Source organism: Narcine bancroftii, chromosome 10 (assembly GCF_036971445.1).
Source record: "Narcine bancroftii isolate sNarBan1 chromosome 10, sNarBan1.hap1, whole genome shotgun sequence".
In the NCBI taxonomy this organism is placed as follows: domain Eukaryota; kingdom Metazoa; phylum Chordata; class Chondrichthyes; order Torpediniformes; family Narcinidae; genus Narcine; species Narcine bancroftii.
In genome coordinates, this window is record NC_091478.1 from 31,425,388 (window position 1) to 31,446,151 (window position 20,764).

Genomic DNA, 20,764 nt, shown 5'->3' on the forward strand with positions numbered 1-20,764 from the left:
ATACTCTAAGTGATAGGCAGCATAAAAACATTTGAACATTTTCCCAATGTTTCACTGCTGTCTACAACTTTTAACAACTTCTGATTCACCCAATGACAAAAATGCTTTATTTCCTTCCTTCAGTTAGACAAGCTTGGATCAACCATTTTTATTATTCAGAAGAGATTTAACAACAAACTTTATCCCATTTCTTCCAAATGCATTGTGGTTGAAGGATGGAGCCTGGCAATTCAACATGAATATCCTGCATGATTTAATTCTTTATTTTCAATAGCTGGTGATTTTATTATGCCCAAATGATATTTGGAAAGAACAGCATGAAATGAACATTAATTTTAAATGTTCTTGCAGAAGGAAAAGGCCATATTAGAAAAAGACCATATTCAAACAAATGTTCAGTTTTCTAGTTTTAATATTTTTATATAATGACCAATAACAGCCTACATTTGTCATCTATTATTGTTGCCTATTTGCCATTTTTATGTAACTATTTTCTGTTTTAAAAAGGTGAGAAACAAATTACCATTCACCCTTCCAAGTGAATTACAGATATATTAATATCTGGTATTGACTAGGCAAATAAACTGAGTATTTTACAAACAAAATTACTTATTATGATAAAAGAGTACCATCCCAAAACTGTTTATTATCTGGAAAGATAACTGATAGAATATTTCAAGAAAGTTGCCTGCATAATGGTTACATTTTGACTTGCCCACTTTACTACAATGAGGCAATCAAACCAAATGGATATGATAGATTTTAGTGTTCAATATAAGAATATCTCGCAATCAATTTCAACTGAGTGAAAGAACCGTTTGTTTTAGATAAATGAATGGATTTAATAGCTTAATACTTGGAGAAATTTCTGCACAAAGCAATTCAGTCCATTTTGGACTGGATTCCCAAGTTGCTTGGCAGAAGACATTTTAATTAGAAATCTTTGTCTTTAAACATAGGTCATGCATAATTAAAATATCAAATATTCCCCCAAAATATGTAAGAAATATGTAAGTATCTTTTTGTGATTATTTCCACATTATTGCCATGAGTTTGGTTGTTTAGAAGATATTTCTATTTTGCAGTGACAATCAAATTGTATTACTTAATTGTGATGTGAGAGCAACTCTATTTTAAAGGCAAGTTTTTACAAATGTATTTTCAAATAACATAATAACAGAAACAAATTAATGATATAACAAGGATTCACCCATCTCTTCCCACTGAGGCCTAAAGGAAACTCTAACAGCCACAGGAAGGACACTGTTGGGATATCGCGGCTACAATTTCTTTTTTTGTGCATATTCATTTCTTTTACGGTATTTTAAGGATTCAAGAATCTTCACTGTTCAGAAATCTGTGCCGCAAATATGTTTGCAGTGAAAATGGAACAACCAAATAAACTTCTTCCTGGTGACTGAGTGGCATGCAAATTCACATGGCCTGATCTTGTTGGACCAGCCCACCTACTCAGAGTTGATGTTGGTGATAGGCCCTGCTGCCATCCCACACCCCCACACTGACTTTGTCTGGAAGTGGAATGCTAATACCACCAACCCCTCACTTCAGACATTACATAAATAACTTTAAAATGCCTCAGTCAGATGAAAAACCTATATGTCTTTAAAAATAGAAAAGATTAAGTGAACTAAAAAATAATTTAAGATATAAAACCAAATTGAAACATTTCTGAAGAACCAGTCTCCTAATCTCCACCAAGCCCATTTAAATCAATGCTTTCTGAGTCCTGCATCAAACAGGATCCAAGAGGAGCGGGGAATCCCAAGTAGATTGGGCTCGGCAGCTGTATTGCCAGACAACCACATTGGTCAGTGCTTATGCAGAATCTGGGACTGGCTACTGTTTGAATAACTAGATGCCAATAGTTCTGCCTGGTACAAGCAGCAAAAGCCAGTGAGATCTGGTGCAAGAGTTAGTACAAACAGCAAGCTGGAAGGAAGTAAAGAGCATCATTGATGCAGTATTATGGGACAACCTTGGATTCCCAAATCTTTTAACAACTAATGTTAATTTCCAGTGTCATCATGGTCTTTGTCAGTAAATGTGGTATTCAATCTGCACCTAGCAACAAGCCACAAATGAAAATGAACAAATGACCAAATTGGGGCAGCACAGTTTGCACGGTGATTAGTGCAGCGCTGTTATAACGCCAGCGACTGGGGTTCAAATCCGGCGCTGTCTGAAAGGAGTTTGTACATTCTCCCCATGTCTGCGTCGGTTTCCTTCATGTGCCCCCACCCTTCATACCGGGTTGTAAGTCAATTGGGTGTAATTGAGCGGCACGGGTTCATGGACCGAAAAGGCCTGTTACCATGCTGTATGTCCAAATATAACTTTTTTTTTTAAATCAGAATTTAATCTTGCTTATAGGTAAGCTGATGGCAAGGGCCTCACCATTTTTTGAAACCATGCCACAAGATTTTTTCACAGGCAAACTTAAGGACAGCATCATTGACAATTCAACATGCTTTCACAGTTTTAGGTAAAACTTAAATGCAATATGAAACTTTAACCCACATGCAATTCAAAGTCTGCAACATTTCAAAAAGCATCCCAAATTTTTCAAAGGTAATAATCCTAAGTAGCCTTTCAAATTATATTAGAAGTCTCCATCAGCCTTTTGCTTCTGGACTCTTTCATTGAGATTAAAAAATCATTTGTAGCTGTTATGTGAAATAGCAATGTGGAAGTGAATCTTTGATAAGGAGCTGCCAGCAACAAGCATTCATGCTTACTGCAGTTCTCTGGTATGGCAAATAGATTGGAATATCATGTTAATTAATGGAACTCAAACAATTTGATAAAGCAACCAAGTTCAAGTCCGAGACCTGGACCGACTACTTGGAACATGATGGAAACAAGTTACAAAATACATTCAGATTGTTTCTCCCCCCCCCCCACCCCCACCCCCATAGATGTTACTGAACCCACTGAGCTTTATGTTTGTGAGCCACACATTAATCCAATACAACTTTCAACCGTACCTCTACGGGAATTTTTCCTTATTATGCAGAAAACAAGGGCAAGAGCTTGCAGGGCAGAACAGGCAATTCTTTGACAAGCTGCCACCATTTACCCAATAAATGCCAGGGATGTTCAGGACCCCTGTACAAGTGCAGAGTGCCAAGTTTCTTGGCTGTTCTATGCTGGGCATTTCCTAACAAGCACTCTAAGTCTGGATTCTTCATGGGATCTTGTAACAAAGCATGAACTTATTGCAGTTCCCCTGCTGTCCATTGAACATGCCTCCAGTAGGATCAGCCAGTTCACTCTGTTAAAAGCTGTGAAGTTTGATTTTTTTTAAAAAAGGGTTAAATATTAGCAAATTATTTCTGGTTCATCTTCTAAGTTTAACTTTAATATTATAAAATTAAGTGATTAATCATTATTTCTCTAATTTTATTTTGAATGCTTCTGACCATCAGGCACATTCAAATGTAATCAAAGTCCTTGATCTCAGTGACAAGGAATATGTATTTGTTCAGTATAAGGTGCTCCTAGGCAATTTCATGGCTGAAGCTTATCCTGGCCTTGTCATACAATAGCATTTAATTGTGCTGAGTCATCCACTGCACAAGGACTCAACATCTTAGATTGGGGTGGCATTGGAAAGCGATCAACACTGGCAAATCTAGAAAAGGTCAAATATATTCTTATTCCCATAGTAGCAGCAAACATGAGAGCTTGCTGCTGTCAGCAACTCCCTATCCAAAATTCATTTCTGTCATGCTGTTTCACAAAAAGCCACAAATAACTGGTCAATCTCAAATGAAAAATAAACAGAAGTAAAACAAACCATCAAAGACAAACTCAAAGATACTCAAAACTAGAATTAGAATACCTTCTGTTTTAGGACTTGGATTTACTGTTCAATTAACAACTGTTTATTCACCTCTTGTTGCTAAGAGTAACATTAATTGCAGTTTTATTTGCTCTCAGATTCTCTTTCTGGAAGAATCAAATTGGAAAACACTTTTATCTGAGGTTGTACTCATATGATCCCTTTCCCATCTGACACCAGATCTGCCCCCCCCTCCCCCCCCCCATCCTGCATTGATCTAAATCATAACTCACCCACTTTCTCAGAATTTCCACCCAAAAATTTAACCGGCGTCTTACTGGACTCTGAGCATTTGCTCCCAAGACAGAAACAAGAAATCATAGGGCAGCCCCTCAGAAAGGAACCTAAATCCCTCCCTGACTCAACTGAAATGATCAGTCACTGGCTCTGGGTGAAAAGGGGGGGGAGCCTATCTGGGCTCCAAATGACCATGAGGAGAAACAGATATGGGGCACATGCCAAACCTGTGGTGGGCTTGGCTCGGCAGAGGGCGTCTCGAGTTTGAAAGGCCAAAACACCCAATGAGAACAAGGAATACAGCTGAAGATGTGTCCGATACCCAATAATATTCTCTAGTGGTCATCCTCCATTATTGTAATGGAGGCAGACAATCATACTATCTCTATGAGGGAGGATCAATCTAATCAATACTGAAACTTCAGAGATTGTAACATCTAGTCCTACAAATCAACAACTTCATGGTCAACTATACACTGCTCAAAAAGCTCAATGTTTCCTTATCCGGCAAAGTATGGGCCCATATCAAGGGCTTCCAAATTCTAAAATGCCCATCCTGCAGTTGTCAACTAGGTCAATTTCCTCCTTTATTTCTAAGCAACAGCCCCTCCACCAAGAACATTAGAATCAGTAAAGGTTTTGCCAAACAGCAACCCCCCAAAAAAATCCATCCCACCTTCTTAATGTTTCCTTAATGATCCGAGATCTCAAAAGTAATTAAGGATGACGTCTCAAATCATCCATTTCAGCTCCTTATCAAAAGATTACACAATACCCCGAGTATTGCAAAACAGTGCATCTTCCCTGAGCAATGCTAGGAGCAACTCAGGTCATTAACCAGCATAACAACACTTGTCTATAATATACCTGTCTAAATGTATTCCAGTTAAAAGTCAAGTCTGCAGATGCTGGGATCAAATGCAATACACATGAAGCATCTAGGTCAAAACGTTGGTTATCCTTTACTTACCACCGATGCTACGTGACCTGCTGAGTTTCTCCAGCACATCTGGGTGCTGCCAATCTGCAGTCATTTCAGAAATATCCAAATAAAGTGAATTGCACAAGTAGCCTAAACATCTGCTGAAGGTATCATCCCCTCTCTGATCAGCAAAACAAGATTTGGACTCAATAGGGGGATAGAGTTCAAGAGTGAGAGGTCATACTGCAATGCTACAAATCTCTGATAAGACCACACTATGGAGTATTGTGCTCAGTTCTGGTCACCTCATTATAGCTATAGAGAGGGTGCAGAGCAGATTTACCAGGATGTTTCCTGGATTTGAAAATGTCTTATGAGGCAAGGAGAGAAGAGCTGGGACTTTTCTATTTGGAGCGTTGAAAGAGAGGAGACATAATAGAGGTATACAAAATTATGAGAGGCAATTATCAAGGATCCACACCACCCAGCACACGCTCTGTTCTCACTGCTGCCGTCAGAAAAGAGGTCTCGGTGCCACAAGACTTGCACCACCAGGTTCAGGAACAGCTGCTACCCCTCCATCATCAGACTCCTCAACAACAAACTCAATCAGGTCTCATTTAAGGGTGTTTACTTGTGCACTTTATTGATTTTCTTTATTTTCTCTGTATTGCAGTTCTTTATTTGTGTACATGTATGCACAGTGTAGATTTTTTTGCACCTACCAACAAGTAGAAGTTCTACCTCACCTATAGAAAACTGTTATGTGACTCTGACCATAAATCTGAATCTGTTGTTCATTATTCCTTTCAAGTCAACCTCTAGACTAAAACCTTAGAAAAACTGCATTTCAATAAAAATACTTGCTTTGTTTTGAATTAGCCTAACTTATTTAAGGCTTTTAAGTCAGGCTAGTTTCTCCTGTATCCCTGAATGTATTCACAAAAAGCAATCATATTATCAGCTGAAAGGAGGTAGCCTGGTCTGAGCATATGCTCATAGCTCACACTGTATGTATGCGCTGTCCCCGCAATCAGAATCTATTGAAATGAACGTGCCATGAAATTAGTTGTTTTACAGCAGTATTATATAGTGTAGATATTGCTATAAATTATATTTCAAAAATAAATAGATAATGCAAGACTATAGGAGAAAGGGAGGTGGTGTCTATGGTTCATTGTTCATTCGGTGCTTGTCTTCAGGTGCCTGTACTTTTTCCCTGATAGTTGCAGTTCGAAGAAGGCATGGCCTAAGTGGTGGAGGACCCTGAGGATAGAGGCAGCTTTCTTAAGACACCACCTCTTGTAGATTCCATTGGTGGAGTAAAGACTGTCACTGGCGGAGTTAACAACTCTATGGAGCTTTTTTTTTGTGTCCTGTACATAGGCAACTCGCTACCAGACAGTGATGCAACCAGACAGACTGCTCTCCACGTTACACCTGTAGAAATTTTCAAGAATATTTGGTGACGTACCAAAACTCCTCACGAAGTATAGCCACTGGTGAACCGTTTTTGTAATTGCATTGGCAGGAAGGGTCCAGAACAGATCCTCAGAGTTGTTGACACCCAGGAATTTGAAGTTCTTGACCCTCTCCACTACCGACCCCTCAATGAGGACTGCTTTGTGTTCTCCTGAATTTCACAATTATCTCCATGGTTTTATCAATATCGAGTGCAAAATTGTTATTATGACACCACTCAACTAGCTGATTACCTCCCTCCTGTACGCTTCCTCATTCAATTTGTGATACTGCTGACAACCATGGATGTAGAGCGAGTAGCACAATGAGCTAAGCACACATCCTGTGTTGACTGTCAGTGAGGAGGCCTTTCTCTTCATGCAACAATTTCAATACTCTTATTTTCTTCTTTTATTTAAAAATGTTTACTGTTATTTATTCCCATGAAGTGATTTAGATCAGAATGCATTTTCTCTTTCATGGAGATGTACTTCAAGAATAAAAGCAGGAACGCAAGAGGAAACAATATGCCTGTTTGATTATGGCTTTTGGCCTTGTGGGAAACAAACCAGGCTTAATCTCAAAAAGCAATATTAAACTCTAATTTTGTGATTAATATCTCAGGCTTCTATTCCAAGGTGAAGGTCTGAAATTTATAAATAAACCTGGCAAACTGTTCACATTCTTGCCCATGAGTCACATCTGCTGTGGATTCAAAGCATACCCATCAGGTCATGAGCATGCATTCCATACAGAAACTTCAGGAAAACTAATGACATTTTGCATGAAGAGTTAACATTCTAGGGCTAGAATATCACATCACACATGAAGGTCCTTTGATACTTGGCAAAAACATAACACCTAAGGAGTGAATGGTTGCCTTATTCTCAAAGCCAACATGGACTCAAAATACCAAATGGTCACCTGTGCTTTTCCAATTATAATGTTCATGATTTGATATTGAAACGCCCCCCAAAAACATTGAGTGTTCTTGCATAAAAAAATTAATTAATATGAAACTAGCCTATCTGGGGATTTTTTTCCCCCAAAAAATAAACTCCGAGCTTTCAGTCAAGGACAATATACTCTGGAGGTGAACACAGGGAAAGTTTTTTTTTTAAGTCTAGCTATTCTGACATTCATAGAAAATGCTGTCCCATTACAACAGATGCAAAAATTGGTCAAAATAATTTCCTTTCTCAAAGTAAAAAGAATGAGCTGAAACTCTGGTGTTTGCGCCATATATCATTTCTAAAAGTGATCCAATTAATTACTGAAGCATTCTGCTGAAATAGTGTCATAGGGAGGGATTTATAGAATCTAAGGAAAGAATTGACTTTTTCCTCAACCAGAGGTCATTTAATTCATGATCTCAAAGGTAACATGTGCTCACAAGGGTGAGCCTCCAAAGCTACCTCCCACTACTGATGAGTCTTCGGAATTGTTCAACAGCCAACCCAAATTGTTTACCCTCTGCAAGATCAGAAATCTTCTTGACATGGTGCTACAACCTACTTCCTCCTTTGCTGCCACATTGGAAGAGACTCTCATCCTGTGAACAAGAGAAAATAAACGGAAACCACAGCAGTCCGAAATTTCAGGACCATTTTTCTACTTGGAGTTTGGTACTTTTACCCAGTACCTCATCATGATAACCTTCACAACCTCCACTATTTAAAATTCAAAGACAAACTCTGATTTTTTTTTCCCTCATAGTTCTGTACAACCACTTCATTTCCAACCTTGTGCATTTCTGGAAAGATACATCCAGGCTTTGAAAAGTTGAATGAGCCAGGTTTGGACAGCACTACTGAACATAGTACATAAGACACTGGTAAAAATTGTCAGAATACTATTTATTCAATTGCATTATTAATTCAGCACCCTCAAAGTACTGTCCATAGCACATCACAACTGCACTTTGGGAACCTATCCTGAGCTACCATAAGAATGCCCAATAAATAAATGAATCTGGTGCAAATGATTTGGTGTTCCTAACCTTTTTTTTTTAAAAAAGAAATAATTCTAAACCAAATGATAAGCTCTGAACTGCTTGTTTTATCGACAGCATGTAGAATGAGGTGAAATTAATATCCATAATTTAACCCTTTCCATTTATTTTTTTTTAAATAATCACATTTAGTTATTGCCATTAAATGGCATTTTCTCCAAAAACGTTCACAAAACAGGAAAAATTACAAATGAATGGGCTTGTTACTTAAAATAGCACTGACAAAGCAAACACACTCTCATATTTGACCCAAGAATTTAAGAGATCAGTAATAATAAAACAGGGAGTTCAAGTAAAATAAAAGGACCTACTCTTGCTCTCATTTACACAGTGTTCAATCAATATTTGGTTCATTTTTCTCTCTAAAAGACAATAAGCAAAATGGATAACAATATATCTTACAAAACCAGCTCCATTCTAGAGTCTGCAGTCTGACTGGTCTCAGCAGGTTTGGCAACAAATTACTTGGGTTTGCCAATTTAGGGAAAAGTCAGTTTGGGCATCAAACATCCCAAATATTCTCTCATCAGTTCTCAACAACCACCACAGGGAATCCACTAACCACGTCAGTGTGGGAATGGGATGTGGAGTTGAAGTGGCTGGTCACTGGTAGGTCCTTGCTGTTTCTGCGGACAAAGCCGAAGTGATTCCCACAATCTGCGATTCAATCTTCTTGATGTAGAAGAGGCCATAATCAGGAGAACTGGATATGTAAAATGCCTCTCTTAACATAATCGAATTCAGTCACTTATTTAGAATCTCCATCCAAGTTAGAATATCTACTGTTATTTACACATAACATACTGCAATTGAGGATTTTTCCCCCAAGAAAAGTTAACGAATAATGTACTGTCCAAAATGCATATAAACAACAGCAGAAAATGCATGTACCAAAACAGAGATGAAACAACAATACACGCAAGCAGATATTAATTAAATTAAAGGATAATAATTCTTAATCAGAATGATTCACTGAAACAGAGAATGGCTAAACAATTCCAGATAAACTTGAAAAATCTAAAAGATCTCAAAACTGAAACCCAGCTACTTAGTGACAATCATTATTGCACCACAGCTTCTTATAAACCAGTGACTTTAAAAACCATTCAAAATTGTCAAAAAACATACTTCTGATGCTTTTTCTGCTCATTTTTATGCAACTATTAAAAGTCAATTCTCCTGATAAAATTAAATACAATTCATATGGCATTTCAAAACATCAAACTTTCTCCATGTCATTCAACAGATTATTTCAAAGACCTCATCTAAACTTTGTTACTTTCTAATTACTGATGATATTGTTTATCAAGCATTGACTTCACAACTGTTGATTCTCCACAGCCCACTTCAGAGAAAGTGGAAGATGATCAATAAAATGAAGTCTACAATTAAAATATGCCAGCTCATCAGCAAAATTGCTTGAATCAGTGATTTCTTGTAAAATTATGGATATTGATTTCACCCCATTGTACACGCTCTCAGTGAAACAAAAGTTCAGAGCTTATTAATTGGTTTACAATGGCTTCTTTTTAAAAAATGGTTAGTAATACCAAATCATTTGCACTAGCCCTCACCTCCCAGGCCATGCCCTTTTCTCACTGCTACCATCAGCAAGGAGATACAAGAGCCAAAGACAAATGTCCAACAGTACATCAACAGCTTCTTCCATTCTGCCGTCCATTTCTCAATGGACAATGAATCAGAAATACTACTTCTGTTTCCTCTTCTTTTGCACTATTTTTTCTTAAAAATGTCACTTACAGCAATTTTGCACCTGTAATGATGCCACAAAACTATGAATTTCGTGACACAGGCTCATGACAAATTCTGATTTAGAACAGGAATGGAGGAATGTACAAGAAAGAGGATCATTCAATGTACTAAGTAGGAGGGCAATGAACACTGGAAACAGAAGTGAGATAATAAGCAAATAGCAATAAGTGCAGAATTTGCATTCTTAAGCCCATGAGTGCTACAGCGGCATGTTTGTGTCCTATTTGACATGCAATGCACATGTAAATGTTTCTTACACGAATCATGCCATCTGCCATTTTGGAAAACACAGGAGCAGGCAAGCAGCTCTGACCTGCTAGTAATCCGCAGCAGTCACCAGGCAACAACAACACAAAGCTGGCAAAGATGAAATGCATGTAAACAATGTAACCAACATCAAATATAACAACCCACTCAGGATTAAGCTTTCACCAGAACGTATTCTACTTGTGGTCTTTAAATGAGATCACCTTGGTTACTCTTGTCATTGATATTCATGGACTTCCTGGATTCATTTTGAATTGCAGATAGTGCACCTGGAACTCGCAGATAAGTTTGGTTTGATATCAAGATGTCCAAGTTGGTCTTGGACTTGGGGGTTTTAACGGCCACTTCTCTCCAAGTGCAATACAGCACAGAGAATACAATTTAAAAAAAGCCAAATTCTTAGACAAAAGAACAACTACCAAGTCTACTTCAGCAATTATAATACATTAAATGACAGATATTCAGAAAAATACTAATAAGAAATTCCATATGGCCCAACAACCAAAACTGTATTAATGAGCAATGAGTCGCACTACAGAGAAGGTGAAAAATCTTGTAATATGATGCAAGAATAACGCGAGTCTCAATGTGGACTGGACGAAGGAGATGATCATTGCTTTCAAGAGGACCTGGAACAACCCTCCACTTCCATCAATAACTCTGTAGCAGAGTGTAGCCAGGTTTTAATGTTAGGAGGAGCCAGCACATTAAAAAAAAAAGCTGCCACGACCACTGTTCCCTCAAAGCTGTGCACTTGGGCACGCACACACATTTCGCAACCAGCACACCAAGGAAATTAATGTGCACACATCCACGCCACATATCAAATTAGTTTTAAATTCATTATACATTTTAATTTGCATTTAACTTAAAAACACAAGGAACTTAAGGAAGATAGTTTGAAAGTACATAATTGTTATTTTATTTAAAATTTTAAAAATAAATCACGTGTTATTTGACTATTTTACATTTTAAATGCAAAATTTGGGTGGGTTGAAGGACTGAAGAAATTGTATGATGCCTGACGGTCTGACTCCAAACCCTCCCCTCAGCCTCCCGCACATTGGAGCTTCTGATGCTCCAAACTCTCCCCTCAACGTACTGCACACCAGAGCTCCTGACAGCCCAACTCCAAACCATCCCCTCGGCCTACCACAGATTGGAGTTCCCAATCCCTGACTCAGAACCTTCCCCTCAGCCTATCTGAACTGTGGGGCACAATTTACATCTAATGAATTCAGTTTTTAAATAAAACATAGCTCTCTGATTTACTTTGACCATAAATTGAATATCACTTTGCGGCTTGGGTTCATGGCGATTCACACTTGTGTAGCATGCAAGCCCTGATCCACGAACACGCGGCATGCAAACTCTGATCTACGCCAGCTAACAGCTGAATGTACCCAATCAACAGGGAGCTTACACCATTGATACCCAATCGACTGGAGGTACACAAGGAGACAGCAGATGCCGGGGACTGAAGACAAACACAAGAGGAACTCAGTGAGAGAAAAAGAATGGTCGATGTTTCAAGCCAGAGCTCCAATCGATGACAGTCCTAAAAAACTATTTGTCACCAATCAGCAATTTCTATAATCATTTTCCTATTGGCTCCCCCGCTTCTGGGCCCCAAGGCTTGTGCCTACTCAGCCTAAGCTAATGGTCAATCCACCACTGGTGAGCACACAGTTCAAAACCGCACCACTTTTGAACAAATGTGCTTGGGGGAAATCGACCGCTCCATTGAGAGCATCCTGGCCAGCTGCATCACAGTGTGATACAGTTGCTCTAGAGAAATGGATCAGAGGTCAATCCACAGAACCATAAGAGTGGCAGATAGGATCAGAGCGCCAACCTCCCCTGCCCATTGATACAACCTACTGGGATCATTGTCTGAAGGTGGTGTGTAAAATTATTGAGGACCCTAACCACCCCTCACACAGCATCATTCAACTACTCCCATTGGCAAAGAGATACAAGAGTATCAGACCCAACACAACTCCTGCAGGCAGTGAGAATGCTGTACAACTGAAAGAACCACTCACACTAACCATCTGAGACTAATATTTAAAGAAACAATATTTATTCAATTATTTATTATGTACAGTAAAATCCGTAGTTTTACAATCATCTACGGGGATTGGTAGATGCAGGATAACTGTATTTTCTGGTTGTTTGAAACTTTCTCTTACAATGCCTTACTAAAATTTGTCCACTGCCTCATCATCTGCTGGTCTCCGCTCAAAAGACAAGTCCAATATATGGATTTTTTTTTTGCTAGTTGCTTGAATTCCAGATATCAGGTACATTTGTCCCGTGTATGTTTATTGTTTATCTGTGGGTGTACTATGTCTGGTCATGTGCCTGCATGTTTTGCACCAAGAAATGGAGATTGCTGTTGATCGCTTGTGCAATCAGATGATAATAAACGAGCTTGACATTGCTTTCCCAGTAGCAGCCAAAATCATGTTGGTCAAAGTTCTTTACACTCAGTTCTGAAACTGGAGACGTCTGAAACATTAAGGTTTTTTGATGTGAAGCAGGTGGGACTCAGATGCTCTTGGCTTTTAAGGTAGTTGAGTTCACCTTGTTCTTCCTTTTTAAAAAACAAAAACCAATTGGCAAAATGAGCAGACAGAAATTGTGGACTCCCCAATGCAGCATGCTACCATTGACTGAAAGCTAATCATTTTCACCTCCAAAATATCAAACCAGAGCATGACCATACCCACCATAAAGTGTTAATTAATATAAAGTATCCAGTCAGCAGTAAAAATTCATTTACTTTCAGGCAATCTATTATCTTAGTGATATTTATACCCTTGCAACTAATCAAAGATTTACTGGGAAGTAGTGCTTTGCTTGACCCCATTCTGATGCGCACCCAGACACATGAGAACATACATCTAATGAAAGACGAGCTTCCACAATGTCATTCTAAACCCAATATTTACTCCATGGGTTGCTGAGTAGCTCCATGGAACTAACTAGTAGTCTGCTAAATGGTGCAGAGCACAAGGGCATGAACTTAACAAAGAGGAAGAGGAAATGAAAAACATCTCATTTATTGTGACTGAACTTTCAATGAACACAAATTCAATTCCCCATTTTTGATTCACAGAATCATACTAACCAGAACTCCAAAATAAAAGCCAACACGAAATTAAACATTTCAAACCAAGATGATTTATATTTTAACCAATTAGCCTTGTGTAGATGCAAAGCCTTGCTTTTCTGTACTTTTTTTCTTTACCTCCTGTTTCTAACTAGTGTTACTTCAGTCATTGCACCATGGCTAGCAGAAGAATACTGATGCAGTGGAGACTGCAGGTAGCTCTATGGGATGATTCTGAGCCAACATCGGCTCAGTAAGACTCAGATCCATATGGTGCTTTCTTGACACGAAGGGTAGAACCAAGGTTGGCTGCTTACCTACTCACAGCAAAAGCATCAGTGATGGAATCACAAAGGATTGCATTTAATCTCTAGCAAGGAATATAAATGCTGCCAGCAAAAAGACAATAATTCATTTGTGCTATGTTCCAGAACCATTGTCACTGCCTGGAATGCACCTCAACAATTCTGGTAGTTACAAGTAGTAGGAATGCAAGATCATGTTAGACACCCAAAACTCGAGGGTTGGTGCCAGACTATGCTCTTATCAGCCCCATCAGTCTTTTTTCTGTAGACTGTCCCATTAAAATCTTCTTTGGAGACCTTTGTTGCAGAATGTAGAACCTTTCTGTTACCTCATTATGCAATGCTTTATCTTTCCCCTGTCCAAACTGCAGGCCATTTGTGCAGATTCTCTCTTGCCCCACCCACTGATCGAAAGCTTTCAGCATCATATTTTGAACTGCTGGTTGAGAGTGCAAGATCAACTCGTGGTACTTCTCCATCTTCTTGCTGCTGCATCATCAAACACCAGTGCTTTATTGTGCAATCTAAATGGAGAAACGGAAAGGTTATGGCGAGGGATGCGCGTTTAAGTCATGTGTAGCCAGTAAGAAAGTGATCATGTGATGGGGAGGGCAAATAGAGCAAGATGGAAGAGAGATTTCAATTCCTTTATTGTCTGTGACTTGCTCTACAACCCATTCTAATTTTGGACAGCAGCATCTCCTTGAAGTTACTTGACTGCATCTATTCCTATCCAATAGGCTAATCCTGCTGGTGTTTATGTACCATCTCACTCAGTAAATGGAAGAAGTAGGTTGGTGAACATTGCACAATGTATTTGGGTACGTGGCAATCATTGTTGAGAAACTGGGTGTGTGCAAGTGGGTGTGAGGTTTGCAGTCATACTAGTTGTGTGAGGGTGTGGTGCACTACATGAACATTTGGAATGAGAAGTTATTGTTATGGGTTGTCCGTATACAAGTGATGGGCATATGGCATTATGTAATGCTAGTGATTCAGTGGTGGAATGTCATATTCATGGGTGAACTCATCGGTAAGATGTCTCTGAAAATGATTGTACTACATTTAGGTTCCCAATGCTTGGCATTTATATTTGAAAACTACGTCCTTCCATTGCATTTCTGTGCCAGGAGGACCCTGAAGAATCAATAACATTACTTTTTTTCTCTCTCTCTCCTCCACCAACTCGAACTCATCTTTAAACAATGTGGAGACCACTTTCTTGCTTGCATCGTGTCAATATGATTAAGTTGCATTTTCTGATCCAACTTTGAAAGGTATTAAAGGATATAATGCATCCGTCCTACAAGATACACAGATCTGGTTAGGTAGAGCAGGCTACTTACAATTTGTGGAACCCATTCATAAATTGTGATCCCCGCTAAGCCATAACTGATTAACAATGATTTCAGTGCTTTGACTGCGTCAATCAGCAGATCACAAAGTTTGCACACTATTTTTAATAAAGTTCATGGTCATCCTATTGCACAAGTACAACCCGACAAAAGAGCGTCCTCTGGTCATACAACTGGCCATATCCATCTTGATGCCCATTTTCCAGTAATCTTCTGGAAGGATGCATGGAAAGTAGCCAAGGAAATGAGAAAGATGATGTACAGGCAAAAATAGAAGGGAATGAAAGCAAAGAATCCACAAGGATGGAAGGGTGAACATGCCAAGGGGTATGGGAGTGAAGCTGGAGGGAATAAATACCATTAAAAGTGAGAGAGAGTAAGGAAATGAGCACAAATAATAACTCGGAGGAGAAAAGGATTAGATGTGAAAAGTTGTCAGGAGTGATTGGAACTCTTAGCAGAGTAAAGAATATGGAAAATAGAATTTCAGAAATGTATGGAAGGAATTGACATGGCACACATGAAGGGCAGGAAATAGAGTATACAGAAAATCATGGGGAAAAATAAAATCAGCATATTTGGATGATACAAGCTGGGCCTAAAGGTCTGCAAGCAGGGTGAGAGCAGTGAGCAAGCAGTAACAGGGAGGATAGGGAGTCAGAAGCTAGCATGCTGGAACAGTAAGCACTGTCTGTCTACTGAGAAATGCAGAGCAAGGAGAAAGGAGAGAGTGCAACTTCACTCAGAAGATAAATCAAGTCCAGAGACTGCACATTTAAGACCAAAGGCAGGGAGAAATTTGGAAAAAAAAACAAGTCTGCAAAGGGAACAAAAGCAAAGAAAGTTACTCATTGAGCATGGAAACAACTGATGGTATGATGGGAAAGATCAGATATTATGAAAGCAAGTACAAAGCGTATGAGAAGAGCTGCCAAAGATTAGGAAGGAGGGTAGAAAGGTGTACAGTGAGGAAAAAGGATCCAAAAATGGGATGAAAGAGATGGAGAAAAATGCCCCAGATTAGAATTTAAGAAGGCAGAAAGAAAGGAGTAAAGGAAGATAAATGGAGAAATGCGAGCAAGGAATCAAGACAGAATGAGGGATGGGTTCAAGTTCCATTTAGGAAGAGAAACTTGAAAATGACTCAGACAGAATTTTAAATTGAAGGTTGAAAACAATGTTTAAAAAAAAGCTCTCATCAAGGAACTTAGCTTCAAGTTGTCCCTTTATGGTTTTGTGGTCACAGAGATAGTCTGGTTTTAAAAAAATTTTAAAAAGATTTAGTATTTACATCTTACACAGCCTGCCTCTTCTCACCTAATGCACCTGTCAGACAACTCTTCCCATTTTATTTTGGTGATATCTTACATGAATGTAAACATGCATGGAGTATACAGAAAAAGCATCAGACAGATTGTTAAGAAAGACATTGACCCAAAGGCTTTGTAAAGGAATCAAAAAGAAGCAGTGGATGGATCAGGAACTTTTTTAAAAATTAAATGTTGGAGCTTAATAAGCAAGAGAATCCGATGTTTTTTCTGTCCTATTTACTCAGCTCTGACACCACCCAATTTTCTACCTTCATAAACATAACAGTGATACCATCTATCATTCCATTCTTTAACCTTTGTCTTTTATTCTCAGGGCCCTTTCTCCTCACACCTTTCATCTCTCCAAACCCTCCACCAAGATCTCGAGGCAGCTTTGCTCCTCTCTTCAATTGAATTTCCGTTCAACTCTTTCAGCTTGCACACTTAACGGCTGTTTCCCTTCTTTTGACAAAGTATTACTAATACTTCCACAAGCACACCTCTTTCCTACCCAAATGTTTCCAGCGCTCCTAAATGCCACAAAGGACAATTTTCATCAGTACAACAACCTGGGTTCCACCCCACCACAAAGATGCCTTTTGTTCTCACTATCCTGCCTCTTCTCTGCAATTTAATTTCCTCAATTTTGAAATCCTGATGAATGATCAATAACCCAAAATATTAACTCTGTAACCCCACCCTTACTAAATCGGAGGAATCTTTATCTGATCAACACTTTACCTTCCTATATTCTCTTCCTTGGCCCCACTGACACAAGGATCTTCTCTTCTCAGATTTTCCCCTCAATCATAATATTCCCTTGGATCCTGAAGATATACTAATGACCAGAATTGACATGGTCTTTCAATAGTCTCTATATTTGGTGCACCAAAATACGTCCAACAGACTGCAACCTGTTACTTTCTATTGCTTACTCCCTTTCTTGATGTCCATGAAGATTCCTCATCTTCTAACTATTTCTTACAGTCACCTGTTTTGGTCATGATTCCATGTTAATGATTTTACAAAAGGAAATTTTGACAAAGCAATTCACACTCAATTTTCCCTTGATCAGTTTATAGTCAGGATGTGAATTAATTAAGCAAATTTTTGAATCTATTAGCTATCACCTTGCTTATTAAAGATCTTTGCAGTGAATTGATTGAGTAATCGATCAGACAATCTTTTACTAACTGACATTTATGCATTCTCAGAATAGATGTTCATAAACTCCGTGTATATGATTTGAAGTTTTCATTGGTAGAAGTTGCACATTATTGCCCAGCAAAGTATTCATGATTTGTGTCAGATTGCTAATATCAAAGCTTTCATAGAATATCAGATACATCAGGGATATGCAATTGTTGTATCTGCAAACAAACTTAGGTGGGTTAATACAAATACTGACTCTACCAAATACGGAGCAGTTCAGTGTTAGAGCAAAATAGCACATTTAATCTTGCTATTCAAATCCTGTTCCATGAAAAAAAGTTACAAGTCAACATACGATCCTATGTTCTGCATTGACAAAATTTCAGTCACAAAATTATTTCTACGTCTGGAGTATTTAATGAATTAATCTGTATAATTTAATAAATATCCATTTTTTTTAAACCTTCAATTCAACTAAAAATTGCCTGGAAGCACAATTGTAATTTTACACTTCAATACATACAACATTGGATTACCTGGGCTTTTAATTGGGGCATGGGTTAAAATAGGCAAATTAAAAACTGTAAACCAGACCTTGCACTGCAGTTAATTATAAAAATTAATCATAATTTGGCAAATTTCAATGCAACTGTAACAACGATACATGGTCTCCATTTCCTCATCCTCCATTTCACATCAGGGAGAACTGGTTTTGCACAAAAACACATACAATTTAACACAACTTACTGTTCTCAGTCAAAATGAAGTGACTTAAAGCTAACCTGATAGAATACAGTGAAAATAATTTGGATGTCAGAAACATTCATTGATACAGAACTGTTACATCATCATTCAGGGTCAGCTTGCCATTCCAAAACTGATCATACTCCAAACTGTGTTTGGATTTATTTTTAAAACAGAAATATATTCAAATTTTAAAACTGAAAATAACACAGTTGTCTTTGAAAGTTCACAAATCATAAAGGATATAATACTATTCCGGAATTGAATGTATCCTACTGATAGATTACAACATCACAACAAGTAATACTTAATCTTGCCCAGGTGAACATTATATTCATCAGGCCCCTCAAGTTGTTCTTTTCCTTCTGCATGCTCCATTAACAATTAAACACATTTGCTCAGGACTGAACAATAAAGCATGGTGTCAATCTCACCCTACTTTACAGTTAATTTCCTCTCTGTAAAATATCTCACAGTCATGGATATTCTCTCAGCAAAATTGACCCAAATGTGGTGCCTCCCCCCCCCCCCCAACCCGCCCTGTGTGGAAATAGATGCTAACCCAGGGGCATCCAAGAAGCTCAGGCCCTGTCATGGGGAAAAAAGCAACTTGGAATTTCTTTTCATTGAAAAGGGTAGACAGAATTCTCTATGTGCTGCAAAAAAAAAAAACTACAGCAAGTACCTGAGAAGCTCACTGAAAATGCTTTGCTTTATACCTTGTGGTCAAGGATTTTGCTCCACCTCTCAATGATTGACGTCAAAATAATTGTCCAAACAAAGCGGCCTTACAAAAAAAAGTCAGCTGTCGCCATAATGCCACAATGAATTAGAGAAAATTAAATGCGCAAAGGATTCTTCACTAAATCTAATGTTTACTGACCACATCTGGGCCTTGCGGATAACAGTATTGTCCACTGTTAATGATTCAAAATTGCCCACATTTTTTCCAAAATTTAATGCACAACTGCATTTAAAAATCTATTATTATATTTTAGTCTGCCAGTGAACAATGACAAGTGTCATATCAATTACTGAGATGAAGCAAAAAAGTCATTGGTAACACAGTAAAAATATTGCATAAATTAAACAAATGTTCAAGGCAGCTGGGCCCTTTGCTTTCCAGCTTTTTTTTCTGGGTAGTGGGTGTGGGTCGACAAAGAATCATGATGTTAGACACAAGATGATATGGATAGAGGGTGTATTTGGGCTGATCTTTGTCACTGACTAGCTGAAAATAACAGATGCTGTATTTTCACTGCAATGTCATGCCTCATTTAAGATGGCACTTAAACATGGCTGTGAAGGTCATGTCCTAACGCGTCTTTTACACATCGAGCTCTGAAAAAAAAATGTACCTGAAATTGCAACATGCCGTTGTTGTTGTCCGTCCTAAAGGCGTTGTCGTCCATCCAAGACTTGGGATTTAATGTGGGGGCAGTTCGAGGGAACTTAGGAGGGGCGATCACGTTGCTGGAAAAGGGTTTCTTGAGCGGAGAGATCGGATTGAGAGGGGACGGTACCCCAACTGCTCGCCGGGGATCCCTGGCTTGGAGCCCGCTCCAAGGGTTGGGCGCAGTGCTCCAGGTCGTGTTCTGGTGGTTGTTCCAAGCCGAGGAGGGCTTGCTTGTCATGATGGGTTGGTGGCTGTAGGCGCTGCGTTGGGCGAAAGGAGCCTGCGGGCTGACCGGCGACCTCCTCTGCTGTTGCTGGGCGGCTTGGTGATGCTGCGTTTGTTGTGCGAGCCCGATCTGCGGCGAGAAAGTGCCCCCGAAAACCGGGTTGACGTGAGTGAAATTTTGGAACAGCATCGTCCCGTTCACTGGTGGGATCCCTTGGAAAAAGCTATCATCTACGGTGTTGGTGGTGCCGGTGGACCACGTACTGAACGAAGGGGACAAGGAGGTGCCAGGTTCCTGGGGTTGGAAGCTCAAGCCGGGCAAAATTGGCGATTCCATCTGCGCCTTCTCTTTATTCTGGCCAGAAACCGGGGCGTTGATACTCACGGTGTTCTCTTCAGATTTGGGGGGTTCGGCGGCTTCTGTGCTTTGCTCTGACCTTGGTGAAAGCTGCTGGGGTTTGCTTTTGTCCATCAGTAAATCATCCTGCATGGTTTGCGGAGCTGAAAGAGGAAAAAACAAAGACGCATTATTGTTAGCGGTGTTCTGGTACTCCGGAGCCGGCGAAAATCCTGTATTATTGCTAGGTGACTGCAGAGCAAATCTGTAATCCCCCATTTAGCAGAGGGGT

The 20,764-nt window shown here is 39.1% G+C and overlaps 1 protein-coding gene across 6 annotated transcripts in view; it reads right to left on the bottom strand.

The window, feature by feature from the left end:
- The window catches only part of cpeb3 (cytoplasmic polyadenylation element binding protein 3), a 102,325-nt gene that overhangs the window by 79,163 nt on the left and 2,398 nt on the right, over nucleotides 1-20,764 (bottom strand). For 5 of the 6 annotated variants that reach the window (XM_069900514.1, XM_069900513.1, XM_069900515.1 and 2 more), the window contains exon 2: nucleotides 19,873-20,636. In XM_069900514.1, coding sequence (XP_069756615.1) covers nucleotides 19,873-20,636 — 764 coding nt within the window. The other variant, XM_069900518.1, reaches the window with a different exon arrangement.